Source organism: Anoplopoma fimbria, chromosome 8, assembly GCF_027596085.1.
Source record: "Anoplopoma fimbria isolate UVic2021 breed Golden Eagle Sablefish chromosome 8, Afim_UVic_2022, whole genome shotgun sequence".
Taxonomy (NCBI): domain Eukaryota; kingdom Metazoa; phylum Chordata; class Actinopteri; order Perciformes; family Anoplopomatidae; genus Anoplopoma; species Anoplopoma fimbria.
Window position 1 is genome coordinate 8,902,725 of NC_072456.1, and position 15,244 is coordinate 8,917,968.

Sequence of the window (15,244 nt, forward strand, 5' to 3'; positions counted from 1 at the left end):
TAACATTAGTTATAGACTTTTCTTTTTTGTCAAAGTACAGTAAGTACAGTAAAGGTTAAAAATGTCAAACCCAACTTTTGTGTGCATTAGTCAACAGAAAATATTTGTTGGACGGATTTTCATATATCATAGTAAGTTCAACTGTAGGTGAGTTAAAACAAGCAATTTGAGTATTTTATAATGGTAATTTTCATAATTTTCGAACATATTATAAGCAAAACAATAAATCAAATAATTGAGTTATGTTATACTTATGTTGCAACGCTCCATGGAAACATAAAATCTTATTCACGTCTAAATGCAAAACTCACCAGTTGTTATGAAACAAGAATAGATGATAAATATTACATTTTAGAAAAAGCATTTACTTCATTGAACAAATGCACAATTAAAAGCAGGGCTGCAGGACGTCATGAGATTTATTATTTCATTCGGAAATCAAATTTGTATTTGGGTTTGACAGGTAAGTAATGAGCGGAAAATGATTATCTTTGTATCCATCACACTCTTGTTAAATATACTGCCTCTCCTGTTTATCTCTCTCTCTCTCTCTCTCACTCACACACACAAACACACACAAACACACACACACAATATAATCCTTTACACACAGTTACAGACTTTAATTAAGCAAGTGTTTGTATAGTATATAATGGTAGTTTAGTTTAGCCAAAGGAAGGAGCTTATTAAAAATGATTACATCTCAGAGTAGGCTTTCACAGGGAACACACAATATCTCTCTATCTCTCTCTCTCTCTCTCTCTCTCGCTCTCTCTCTCGTTCACACACACCACACAGAAAGAGCTTTTTATGCACTGACCTTATGTTATAACCCAGACCACGCTGCCGAGGCCACTATTTAAGTTATAATCTTTCTGTAAGCACTGTGTGTGCAGTGTGGCGGTCTAATAATAGGTGATCTGGTTCAACAAGTTTTCAACTAGGCTTTTAAAGGGAGGGACTCATGACTCAGATTCATGTGTGCGTGTGTTACCTGTCTGGGAATCGCTCCGTGGTACCATGCGTGGCTTCGCGGCTCCTCGCAGTTCATCTTTAGTTCTTCCTCCAGCTCTCTGCGAAGTTTCTCTGAAGGGCAGTCCACGATGAACTGATCTCTGGAGAACTGTGATAAAAAAATATACAAAAACACAGCTGAATAAAGGGACTTCTTTGGAAAATCACACAGATGAGACGTCAGGGTCTTGATTCATCCATCCACAGCTTTGATGATAGCTAATGCTGTATAGTTTCCTATAAACTTATTATTTTCTTTTTCAGATTTAACTTGCAACTCCCAGGTTAGGAATCTCTGGTTCAACAACTAAACGACAACCCTCATTCAGACCTCAGTCACAAAGCTAAAGCCAAAGCTAAGGCTAAAGCACTATAACTTATGTAAATGCATTTATTGATATTGATACTTTTACTACTGCTACAACTGCTGCTGCCCCTACTACTACTACTACTACTACTACTACTACTACTACTACTACTACTACTAATAATTTCAGTAATAATAACAATAATTTCATTTTTAATAGTAATTCAATTAGAAGGGAAAAAGTCAAGGTGCTACTATTGCTATTCAAAGGCAAAATGAAACAGTCCAGTAAACATCAAATCACAGCAGCAGTTTAAAAATATGGCCCAACTCAACTTATATAACATGACATGAAGGCTGGATGAATTGAAAAGATTTTAAAGAACCTGTAACAGAAATTGAAACTACTTAAACAAAAAGCCTAAACAAACAGACACACTCGTATAGAAACACACACACCGGGACACCGTGTTTGTTTCAGACAATTTTTTTCCTTAAATTTTACCTTGCAGCCGCAAATTATTCGCCTCTGTGCAACCCACAACACACAATATATGCTTGAAACCAAATTTGGGTTATTGAAAATAACCCAAAACACAGGTGACAGGGAGAACGAATAGTTCAATCTTATTCAGACACCTGACAGATGATCCAGTGATTGATCAGTCAGTAAAATCCAGCGAACCCAAAAAGTTTGAACAATTGAAAAGTGAAGGACAGAACAATCTGGTAACAACCTGACAGGATGCAGGGTCAGCACAACCACCTGCACCACTACACGCGCACACACACACACACACACACACACACACACACACACACACACACACACACACACACACACACACACACACACACACACACAACACAAATACTTACATGACAGCTGCTGGGTCTCTCCATTGCTTCCTCTTTCTCCCTCAATCAAATACACACTTCATATCAAACACATTGAAACTTGTATCTCTAATATTAAACCGCTCACTCTCAAACACACACACAAGTCTTTTTCTCAGGCAGCATGCTCTCACACACTCACACTCTCTCTCTCTCTGGGATTTTCCTCTCTTGTGCTTTCTATCCTGGCCCAACCCAACTGCCCAGACCTGCCTCCATACACACCCTCACCTGACGTACATAAACACACACACACACACACACACACACACACACACACACACACACACACACACACACACACACACACACACACACACACACACACACACACACACACACACACACACACTCACACAGGTACTCCAGTGATGCAAACACTTCCCTGAACTTTCCCTTAGAGTTGACAGGTAAAACTAGTTGGTTATATGTCATCAAGCTGCTGAGCTGGAGGATGGTTTTATTGCTGGTCCACAGTTTTATGATACCATAATGCTTTATTATATATTTGCAACTTAATTGTAGCGACCTTTAAAGAGGTGCCCGAGGACACTGAATCTTAAAGCCTAGAAGACTCTCTCAAGAAGACTTTAATTCAAAACTGCATGGATGAAGAGGTTCAAAGGCAGAATGAACTTACAGTGAGCTACAAGAGTGCCGACATTAACACACTTAATTATTGAACCATGTATACATGAAATTGGAAATAAGTCTATAATGTCCCCATGAAACTGAAACCTTGTGCATCCTTTCATCTGACACCGCTTGTTCTCTCTCTCTCTCTCTCTTTTATATATGTTCTGTCTCTCTCTAAAGTCGTTACCATAGACCCCTCAGCTCTCAGTCGTAAATTCTCCATATGACAGGAAATCAGCGTATCCTATTACAGCTTCAACACATAAAAACAACTGACTGGAACACACCAGGCTCTGCGTCATTATGCTCGTACACAGATTTTGTTTGTTTGTAGTTTGAAACAGAGGCAACATGTCTGTGCTGGCTGGCTTGTGTTGTATGACTGTGTTTCTGTTGGTACTAGAGGCTTCATCATTGAGCCATCAGTCCTGCGGCTGCATTGATTTCACTGTATGGAATATGATCCTATGTGCGATATGATTGCAAAGTAGTTTGGCCATGTGCAAACTGTGTTTTTATCAATTTTTTTAAGAAAATCAAACAAATCTTATTATCATTTGCAGAGATACATTCTGTAGTTTAAGATTGTTTCTTATTCTTTACTTTCCTTTTACCAATTTATTTAACGGAGTCTGACTTTTCAGTAACCTTTTGTTTTAAGTATCATCTGTTCATTCAATCTGCAGAGTAGAGGATAAAGAATACTCATAATAAACAACAATATCAATTCCTGAAAAAAATAAATCTTATTTGTGTTTTTCTGTGCGTAAAATACATCTTTTATAATATCTGGGTGATTTAGGTAAACAATATATATATATATATAATGAAAACTTAGAATAGACATTTGATACCTGATATTTTAGTTTCCATTTATCTGTTATTATTCTGCTTTTTACAGCTTCACTTTACCCACTTGAATCAAGGAGATAAACTATTATCCAAACAACATTGTGTTGCATTAGAGTATAAATTCTATTGCCAAATATAACTGAGGCTATGGCCTGACAATCAGCAGCAATTTATAGGTCAGTGTGTTGCACACTTCATTATCAATTATTGATCAATATGGGCCAGCCAGATTTTTTTCAGCTGTTATACCAGGCTGCCCCCCCTTTAGCGGCGTTATTGTTTAAGGCTCAGGGAGGCAGAAATGAGGAGAGAGATTTGTACTTAAGATTTAAAGGTTGCATCACCTTTACTTTGTTTTACTTTTTGTTTTAGTTCTCTGTTACGCTGCAGTTAAAAAGCAGTATGTCTAAACCATTAACGCCTGGGCAGCATGCTTTTCCTGTTGTACCGGCATTACACAACACATTTAGACTGAGACAAACTGGTTCTGAGCTGGATAAACCAAAAGCATAAGAGCTGGCTTTTGTTTTTTTGTTTTGTTTGTGTTATGGTTTATAGTCACATCTGTGATTCATTACAACAATAAAATGCTTTTACACCTGCAGCCAATGGCCATGAGTGCTGTAGAGAACAAGGATGTATGGAAGGAGGGATGACTGAGGACGTAAAGGGAGGGAGGGAATGGATCGTGTAGCAAAGGAAGGATGAACAGAAGAAGAAGAACTGAGAAAGAAACAGATGAGTTTAGACAGAGGGAGAGAGTAAAGGAGTGAACGGTGAGGAATGGAAGTAGAGAGGAGGAGAAATGGTGGATAGGAGTGTTTTTTATAGGCTGGCCTTTAATAAGACCCGGCAATATGATGTCATCCTCAGGGAGCAGCTGCATTTAAACTGTACCACCGTGTGCATATGGACCACGACACAGCAGTACAGTACAGTTGACTGTACTGACCAGCCTGCCTTTTCAAAATCCTTATTACCTTTCCTCTCTTACTTCTCCTCCTCTTCTTCTATTAGTACTCACACATTAAAAAAAGCTTCCTTCATGGGAGAATTGTTGACAAATACTGTACATTAATACTAACTTACAAATGTCTTAATATTTGATTATGACAACATTATAGTGTGTTATAAACCATGTATTTAATGAATATGTATATATTGCTTAGACACACTACATACAGATTCTCTCCAATGTCTAAAAACACTGTCATGCCAAAACAATAATCTCTTACTAAGCATTCAAGTGCAGCAGTTTTTAGACAGAGAAAAAAAATAGTATTGTTTCGAGGAAATCCAATCACTGTTGAAATCCTTTTGGGTTGCCTGTTTTTTTTTCTTCCATGAATAGAAAGTACCTCCTTAAACCCTTGAAAGGGTTTCTGTGTGTACAGTGGGAGATGATGCTCGGGTTCAAAACCAGGTCATTCCGTTAGCTGTGACAATCCAGTCTGAGCCGGCATGGACCAATCAGAAGCAGCGGACAACTCTGTAAGCTGCTTGTCCTCTTGAGTTCAGCGAGGTGGGGACAAATAACCTTTTAGCATTGTAATTCTGAGTCCTCATCATCTCGCACAGACGTGCTCACGTGCACACACTACTGGACGTTTTAATCCCTGTTTCGTTCAAATCCTACGTGTACTGCATCATGTTGAGAGAAAGCACAGGATAGAAGATTCCTGGATGACACCATTGACCTACCGCTAAAACTATTTTAATCTGAGAATGTGCAGGATGAGAACTAACAATAGAGCCTTTAAAGCTATGAAGAAATGATCTAACAGGTGACAAGAACAAGCTACAAGAACAAGCTCAATTGAAATCATGTTAACATAAAATGTGGATCAAAAATCAAATTTATGAAAAATAAGGTTTGAATGTTTTTTTTTTCCAGTCTTGCCACAACAACTGATGGCCATCATCCTCATCATCACCACCATTAAAATAACAAGTTTGGTCTGCTGTTTATCTGGTATTTCCTCTCCTCGTTATCTTTCTCTTTCCCCCCTTTCAGTTTATGTCCCTCCCCCTCCTTGCGGCACTCTGTTTCTTGCTGTTTCCAGCTACTGCACTGCATGAATCCATCCAGCTGTCAAATTAACTCAACGTGAAGTTTTAAAACCTGTCAGTAGTGCAACAGAAAAATACATCCAGGAGAAAAGTAGAGAAAAACTTTTCATTATTCAGCAAAACACCTCCAACTCTTCACCTTTCACCACAAATGAAATGTTTTGCAATGCTGGGGAAATTCTAAAGTCAGGAGCACTGTTTCTTTCTCTTACTGTACTTTTGGTTGGATGGACATTATGAAGGCTCTGGAAGGTTAATGAAAGCTAATGAGTCTGAATCTTTTGATTTCAGGATCTCCCCATCTTGGCTACACGATCACAAGGTCCCCACCTTTCCTGTTTACTCATAACTAGATGGAGGCTTCTTCCTGTGTTTAGACCAGGACAGCTACTGGGGGATCATCATCACAAACATCTCTGAGAAGTATAGCTATGTATGTGTGAGTATGTGTGTGTGTGTGTGTGTGTGTGTGTGTGTGTGTGTGTGTGTGTGTGTGTGTGTGTGTGTGTGTGTGTGTGTGTGTGTGTGTGTGTGTGTGTATGTTTCAGCATTTACAATACATCTAGGATTATATATTGTATTTAGTATTTATCTAAATGTATTAAATTGAGCAACAAGACAGGTTTCCTGTCCTGATTGTTTTAATTTTCTGAATTCTTTTCATTCCAAACATTTGAGAAGCAGGTTAAGGCCAGTAGTTTGTTGGTTTAAATCCTGAAAGTGAAGAAGACCTCTGAAAACCAAATGATTATAGAAAAAAACACACTTTTCAAACAAATTTCACCGAACCTGTTCACTAAAATCCTTTTTTTTTCTGATTAAACCTGGAATAAGGAGCAGTCCACACAGTTACAAAAAATAATTTTATATTTACAAGGAATGTTTGCTCACAAGCTTTAAAAAGAGTAATTTTATCTTGTTGGTTAAGTGGCTTCTGAATCTCTCCATCAGGTTCCCAAATCTGGTGAGAAGCCTTCACAAAAGAGTGGAGGCTGTGGAGCTGCAAATTGAAAGTGTAACTTACGAATAACATGTTCATTTAAGGTCGTTGTATCTAACAAGACTGAATCAAATCTGGTTGTTGAAAGACTTAAATTGAGCAAAAATTGAGCCTGGGAGATGAACTTTTGCTGTGTGAGGTTGTAGCTTTAGGTTTAGAGATCCATTTGAGATTTGTATCCAGAGAAAAAATATGGGAAATGATTTGCTCACAAAAGCTGTCATCAGGTACAAGACTCTTTGGATATGTTTTGTAGTGCTTGATGTGCTGAGAGCTAAAACACTCTCAAACTCTTAATAAATTCCTTTTCATTGTGAAGAGATATAGCAATAGGCTAATACTGCAACAAACAATGGAAGGTCGACCAACAGCTTTGTTGTTGTTACTGTACTGTGCTGTTTATTTTTGTGGGAACACGTGTAATCTGTATTATACAATTACATACTGTGCTGCTGAGCACATACTGCAAAACATATAAAATAATCTGCTGGATTATTGTCTCTGTTGCTGTCTCATGAGGGCTTAAAATGGGTCAATGGGGTCTTTCATGATTGAAGTACAAGTTAGTTTTGATACACAGAAACAAGAAGAGTGCTCTCTGTGGTTAAATGGCAACCTCCCAAAGAGACAGATGGAGGAGAAAATAAAGACCGGAGAGAGGGAAACGAGAATGGAATAAAACCCCGGGCTCTTTGGAATCAAAAATAAAGACATGAGGAAGACACAGATAGAGCGATAAAGACAAACAGAGACATGAGTGTGTTGGGAAAAGATGGAGGAAAAGGCAGCGCTAGAGGGACATTTGTAGAGCCAGAGAGGATCCGATGATAAGAAAACAACACATAACACGTGCAGATGACGAATTCAAGTCCCATCAAAGAAGACACCGACATTAACAGATTGACTCTCTCTGTAAAGAAACCAAAACAATATTTTGGTTGTCCAGTACTAATTTCCGCATTAGTCTGTTAGTTTCTCTGACACAGAATATTATTGACGACTTAAAGGTTTGAAATCAAAGCTTCACACTGACAGAGTTCAATTTTGAGGACTTTCTTTGGTCATGTGAGTTAATTATTTGAGATGAGAGGAAGAGACGAATTGAGGCATTGGTCATGAATCAACGTTTCCTTGGACAATGTATTTTAATGGTACATTTTTTGAGGAAAGTTTCAATTCGCACTTTAATTTAGGATTACAAAGAGCAATGGAGTTTGCCCATTCTCACACATGTTAGCCTAAAGTTTGGTTTAGTTTTCATTTAGTTTCCATTTCCTTTATTAATATTTTATAATGTCTCTGGGTGAGAATCATAAAGATTTACTGGGAATGAGGAAGAGCAACAGTTGCCGTTGAAGCTGATGGTCATCTAAATAAAAATCAATTGAAACAAAACTACATCTAGAAATCCTACAGATTCTAATCTGATCTCCTATTTTTCTCATAGACCCCATCACATGTGACATGCGATCACACCTTGCATAAACATGCATTTTTCTTTATTCCGCCTCAGACTTCATCTTAACAGCTGATGTAAATGTGCTCCAGGAGGCACAGAAGCTACTGGCTCATCTACAGAGGGACAAAAGCCACCGGTCACAGTCACCTCAGCTTGATGCACCGCTGGTCGCTCCATCCAATCAACTTAATGGCATTTATGCACTCCAATGACGTCATAAAGAAGACGAACTATCACAAGTTAGTAATTTATCATCTTCATGAGGACCATCAACCTCGTCCTGGTACCTCTGCTTCTAGAACTATCTGTGTCTCACCCTCGCCATCACACACTGCCCTGTCTGTCTGCCAGCACTAGTTATGGATGACGCCGGCTATATATCTCACACTCACACACACAGTCAGACAGTCAAACAGTCGGTCATTTATGAGAGCGTCTGGTCCGAGTAATAAAAGCCCAGTGTTCAACTCACAGAGAGAGCGAGGGAAAGAGGAGGACTATTCAGTGGGATTAGATTTAGATTGTTTTCTACCCTGCAATGTGGAGGCTATGACTTTTTAATAATGTCTTTTTCTAATGTCACATTGTGGACTGCACAGCCTCCTGTGGTCTCCTTTAAACGATAACAACAGATAATGGGAAGCCCAAAGAATGCATGCTCGCACAAAAGCAAATCTCCAAAAAGTTACGTTATTAATTCACTGAAAACACACACACACACGCAAACTAAATGAGTGTAAAGCAGAAATAAAGGCATGAGCAAAGGCTGCAGCATACAAACCTGCACATGAGCTCTTGCAAAAGCCCTTGCCATATAGGATTTAACACACAAACACTGATAAAAAGACACTGACACGCAACCTGTAGTGCGAATACCTGCAGCCATACTTACAAACACTCTCCCCTTCCTCTCACCTTTGCACTGATGACAGAGTTCTTGTGGTAGAAGCAGCACAGAGCGGCTGTCAGGGTCTTGAGGTTGCATCCCTCTGACATTCTTGGTAACTTTTCTTGACTGTCAGAACTAACTGGGTAACCAACTGCTGCCTGCAGCCAGCTCTATATACTAGCTGTAGTCACCTTAATCACACAAACCAAAAATGTTCAAGTCCATTAACGATTCCGATTTGCCTCTTCCAGGGAGAACTTCCATCACAAGCTAAAGTGAGATAAACAATTTGCAGTGGGGACAGATGTGATGTGAATAAACTACAATAAGTCAGAATCTGCAGGAGGAACAGCCTTTCGACCTCAGGCCCCATCATCCCCCATCAGGATGGCTACCGTATCTATCCCTCTCCTCCACAGTCCCCCGCGGAGTGAACCCTCCACTGCTCACTCAGCTCTGGAGATCCTTTCTCACACTTTTCCCTCCGTTTGCCCCGCCCCCACAAACTCCATAAATGGGTGAGAGAAAGACCCATGTGATCTGGTGTGAGCCAATGGTGTGTGGACGAACTGGGAGTGTCCCAGATTCTCTCTCTTGCTCTTGAAAGCACATGGATGATGGATGGAAAAATATAAACATAGGCACATAGATAATAGTGCACATTTTGCATACATCACAGGGATCTTATAATGCCCCGCCTACACTAAATATCACTCTCTGTTACTTTTGATTCCCTTGGGCTCAAGATAATTTGCATCTAGGGCTGAAACTAATGATTATATTCTTTATTCATTAGTCTGACCATCATGTTGTTGATTCAATGGTTAGTTGGTTAGTCTATAAAAACTCAGAAAATAGTTTAGACTGCCCATCACAAGTTGATATATTAAAAATGGACCTCAGACTTCATGGCATTTATGTATTTTATTTTACATACAGTCAGTGTGTGAATCTCAGGGGGTATAAGATCCCTTGATTGACACTTCAGACCCCCTGAAATCCTCTATTACAACATTTAGTTGAAACACTCTAAGCTAGCTCTAGTCTGCTTTGAGTTTTCTTGACTGTTTAATTTAAAGTTTTTATTTTGTTTCACATCGGACATCTTAAATGTTGTTGTGTTCACGTAAGACTATGGCCCATAGTACTTTGCTTTAAGTGTTCTTGAAGTTCTATAAGTAATAAATGGAAAGCAAAGTAAAATTCCTCGCCCCCCCCCCCCCCCCCCCCCAGCCTTTTCTTCACTGATCCGAAAAACTATCCAATCCGTGACTCAAAACCGTGATACGATCCGAAACGTGGGTTTTGTGATCTGTGTTACCCCTACTGCTCTCCCAAACTACATAGCTCTTCCTCTTTTAATAAAAACAAACCAAAGAAGAAAATACATCACTTCCTGTGTTGGCAAGATTTATCTGCAGCAAATAGCTCCCAGACACTGACGACAACCATGTAAAAACATTTAATGACAAGTGGCTGTATGTTCCTGTACTGAAGAGTAACTAGATGTTAGTGTATGTGTGTGTGTGTTTGTGTATGTGTGTGTGTGTGTGTGTGTGTGTGTGTGTGTGTGTGTGTGTGTGTGTGTGTGTGTGTGTGTGTGTGTATCCTGAAGAGTGACGCTGATAAATAGCTGGCTGTTTGTGTTACTTGATGACTACTGAGCAATTACACCCACACACTAGTTTAGTGCCCCAACTTTCCCACCAATTCACATACATGCACACACACGCACACGCACAGACAGACATATACACACTCATATGGGCACCCAGTACATAGAAAATGACAAAAACAAGCGTGTATATCCAGTGTAGGCACAACCATGTACACGCACAAACAGCCAGATACATTAACAAGGACACACACACAATCTGAGGGTTTCATCCCAGCAGCAACCAGTTAAAGGAATATTCTGTCGCAGGAAATGGAGCCACTAATTACAGTGTGAACTCTCTGAGGATCCACGGAGGAAATACATGTAGAACATTCCCTGGGGCAACACACACACACACACACACACACACACACACACACACACACACACACACACACACACACACACACACACACACACACACACACACACACACACACACACTACTGCCAACCAGAGCAGCCACAAATCACCAGCTAGGCTAAATGTCCACCTTAAAATACACATATCCGTCGCTCCAGGAATGCTTTGTAAAAACAACGAGGGACAGAAGTCGGCGTGCTGAGGTTCTATGTTTTCTATTTCTATATTTGTTGTTTCTTTCAAATAAACTCAAGAGAGCAGAGCTGTTTCAGCAACTTCAGAGAGTAACATGTCAAAGGAGGGTAAAAGATGACATTTTTTTGTCATATAAAATGTAATTAAATGTGTAGGTTTGTTTTCAATAGGTACTTTACTGTATAGTGGAGCTGATACGAGAGAAATGGTAAGCCACAGTAAATAATGTGTTCTCCATCTTACAACCTGCAGTAACTGATTATATTTTGCCACTTAGGGACAGTGGAAACAAGTTGTGAATATTAACATAACATCACCTTGCTCATTTACACATTCAGCAGTTATGGAGCAACATTATCATTCATCATCATATCATATCCTCTAGGGACCATTGAACTAAATGTAATGCCAATCCATCCAATAACTGCTGAGATATTTCAGTGTGTACCAACCATCATAGTATGATTATCAGAATGACCTATTTCCCTCTATTTACAGTAGCCTACTTTTTACTTAACTTCCATTTATCAGTAGTGACCTCATACTTCACTACATTTCAAGGCGCAAACTTTAACAAGTAAAAAAAAAAAAAAAAAAGTTTGTGAGAATGGAAGAGAAGAAAAGAAAGAGTAGCTGCAGTGGATAAGAAGTCCTACCCTGAGCCTTCCACTTAGCACTTATTGTATTCATATTAGTTTGTTTCTGCACCTGTACTTTTGCTCTGGTTTATGCTCTTAGATGCTTGTTTAAGAAAGGAGATGCACTTATGACTTCTGGTGACTAGTAGTTCTCTTGAATACCTATGTTGAATGCACTTATTGTAAGTCGCTTTGGATAAAAGCGTCTGCTAAATGACTGTAATGTAATGTAATGTAATGTAATGTAAAGTCGCAGGTGTGTCTGCGGCCGCAGGAGGGCGGGGCTTCATAGAGGAGTGACGCTACACATCGGAAATGGTACCTTAAATGTGTGTTCACGGGATGAGTTCAAGGGATGGCGGAAAGAAAAGTTCAGAGGCCGATGCTTGCACTTAAGGCACAATCATCCATATGGGCTGCGGTTACAATTAACATCATTGTACCCATAGTTTAAACAATGTTGCGTCTACCTTAACTAATGAATGATTGACTGATTGAATGCAACACTTAGCTAGCACGCTATGTGACACACCCTCGTTGTTTGCGGCCCAGCTGGGTCTGGCTAACATGCTAACATGTGTGTGGATGGGATGAGCGCCGTGGGACCTGTGAGGCCGAGTGGACTGGTCGTACTGGGACAGAGAGAGCGAGTAAAATGGTTACGTTCTGCTATGAGAATGGCCACGTGGCTCAGTTGAACCTGGAGCAGACAGTGGAGGACTTCGCGGTGACGTCAGACAGGTGAGCGCAGCAATACAATGCTGGACCCTCCTACTTCCGCAACCACTTCGTTGCCTAGCAACGTAGTTGAGTGTGTGCACCTCGCGTCTCTCCTTTGCTGTATGTTGTGATGTTGTGTGTTGTCTGGTTTGGTGAAGTTTTATTCTCCTGGTGATTCAAAATAAATGTAAGGCGCTGTGGTGTCCATTGTTATTATTATTTATTTTGTCAATCATTCTTGTTTTTTTTGTCTGAGTTTTTGTATCTATTCTGGTTAATTCCACACTGAAGAAGGCAGTTGTAGCCTATTTTTTATATAATTGCACACTGCAGTCTGTTGTATGCAGACTGCAGTGTGCCCATTTGTTGGTCAGAAGGGGTCTTGTTGCTGTATGCTTGTATAACTTAACATGTAATGCAATCTATTTTGTGCCTTAAGTTGTTCTTTAATTGAACAGTAGTGTCATATATCATCATATCATCATTCATTTTTTTAAAAGTGAAATGCAGAAACGTTAGTACCTATTTTTAAATGAACTACTTTTTTTGTGCTACAAGTACTTTTACTTGACCAGAATGTTTTTTAGGTAACTTGAGAACACTATGCTAACACTATTTCCATTGCTGCTGGTGTTTTGTAATAAAAAAACAATCAAATTGTGTCTGCTGACAAATATTAAACACATACGAGTAAAACATACCGCAGAAGGTTTCATATTGTCAACTCTTTACAACTTTCCAGCATTGTTAATGTTGTTGCTATCAAAATCAAGTAAATATTCTACATGTAGGACTTTGAATACATCATCTGATGCCCTGGCAAACTTTATAGTCAATCAATGGTTTTATATCAGTCAAAGTGTCTGCATCAGTGTCTGCATCAGTGTCCTTACGTACCAGTTAGGCAGTTCGAATACCAGAGAATTAATGTCAGTGACACTGTTGTTCAGCCCCCTGGGTGAGTTTGAGTGTGTGAGTGTATGAGATCGGTCGTTGATCAGTAATGCACTGTGATCTTGGTGACGGTCATATAGATTTGTGCAACGTAACGCCTCCACTGTGCGAGCCCTCACAACGTCAATAAAAATGTGTGCCGTTGGTGGGTGAAAAGAGAAGGCAAATCCACAAGTTTTTGTATTGAGCCTCGAAGTGAGTTACAAACGAGTACTGGAGGTGATGCTGTAGAGTACATAGATGGTAGAATAGATATCCGCACACCTAAATCTATGCAGAGAACCTTTTATTTTTAGCTTTCGGTCTAAAGGACCTATGTATACATGTTTCCCATGTATATAAATATAATTCATCTGAAAATTGTTTCTAGCACTGAATTTTTATATCGCAGATGTCCTTTGTTTCATCATGGGGAACATTTACTTAATTTATGGAAAGTGGAATAAACATTTTGTGTTTATTCCAGGTCTTTTTTTCCCACACAGTAAGTCACTTCAAACAAGTTGGTCATTTAATACTTGTACTAAGTTCAGGAGAATAAAGCTCTGATTTCAAATTAAGAAAACTTTTATCTTATTTTGTACTGCTTGCATTATATGATGAATAAGCAATTTGCTTAAATTCCCCCCAAAATTCAGTGAAGTGGGTCCAACAATGGCTCACTGTTCATTTACTGTAGCCGGCCTTTAGCTTGCTGGCCAGCTGCTATCTCTGCTTATAGGCTGAAAAACTGAATGATTGATTGGCTGTGCAGCTTATTGACTGGCTGACTGACACACCCGCAGGCCGGTGAGTAGAGCTGAATGGTTGGCGAGCAGCATGACCAGCTGGTTGCTGTTTGAAGTCTGCTGGCTTGCTGACAGACTGGTATGATGATCCTGATGAATGTCACACTGCTGTTTGGACTTCTCACTAACTGAACGACTCCAGATCCATTTACTGCTGTGGGGGCTTGTCTAATGATGTAGTACCTTCATCTGACCACTAGAGCGTACCAGAGTTCATCTCTACCTTCAAGCGCTCCAAAAGCACATCAAGGCTCTTTTACTATTTAGAGAGGAATTAATTCACGAGTTAATTGAAGTAGGTAAACACTTGAATTGATGGTTTGATTACCAAACTATGAATGTGTTTGTGTGTGTCTGTGTGTGTACTGTAAGCTGTTAAATGTCATCACTTTGAGAGTTGAAAGCTATTGCAATCCACGACCACACACACATGGACACAGAGCATTATTGTCTGTTAAAGCTCTCTCATGAGGGTGGAGCAACGTGGTGTTTTCAAGTCAAAGACGGAGTGGGAATGAAAGAGAATGAGCAAAAGTGAAGGGAGTCCTTTGGAGAAGGCTGAGTCAAAGAAGAGTTGGGCTCATTCTGAATTACAGAGGATCAACAGCAGGAGAGACTCTCTTTCTTTCTTTTTATGTTTCTTTCATTATTTTTTCTCACAATAGGCCCATTGATGGCTGTCAAAAATATCTTGGCCAAATTTCCTTCCATCTTTCTGCTCATATTAACATCCTTTGGTGTCATTTATCAAGACTTTCAGCTAATCTGTTTAGTCAGGACTCTCTGGGTGTTGTTTGATCAGAGT

The 15,244-nt window shown here is 39.5% G+C and overlaps 1 protein-coding gene across 1 annotated transcript in view; it reads right to left on the reverse strand.

The window, feature by feature from the left end:
• bcar3 (BCAR3 adaptor protein, NSP family member) overlaps positions 1–15,244 on the reverse strand; it is a 42,790-nt gene that overhangs the window by 9,677 nt on the left and 17,869 nt on the right. The window contains exon 5 of the mRNA XM_054602370.1: positions 995–1,123. Coding sequence (XP_054458345.1) covers positions 995–1,123 — 129 coding nt within the window. The remainder of the gene's footprint in view (positions 1–994; positions 1,124–15,244) is intronic.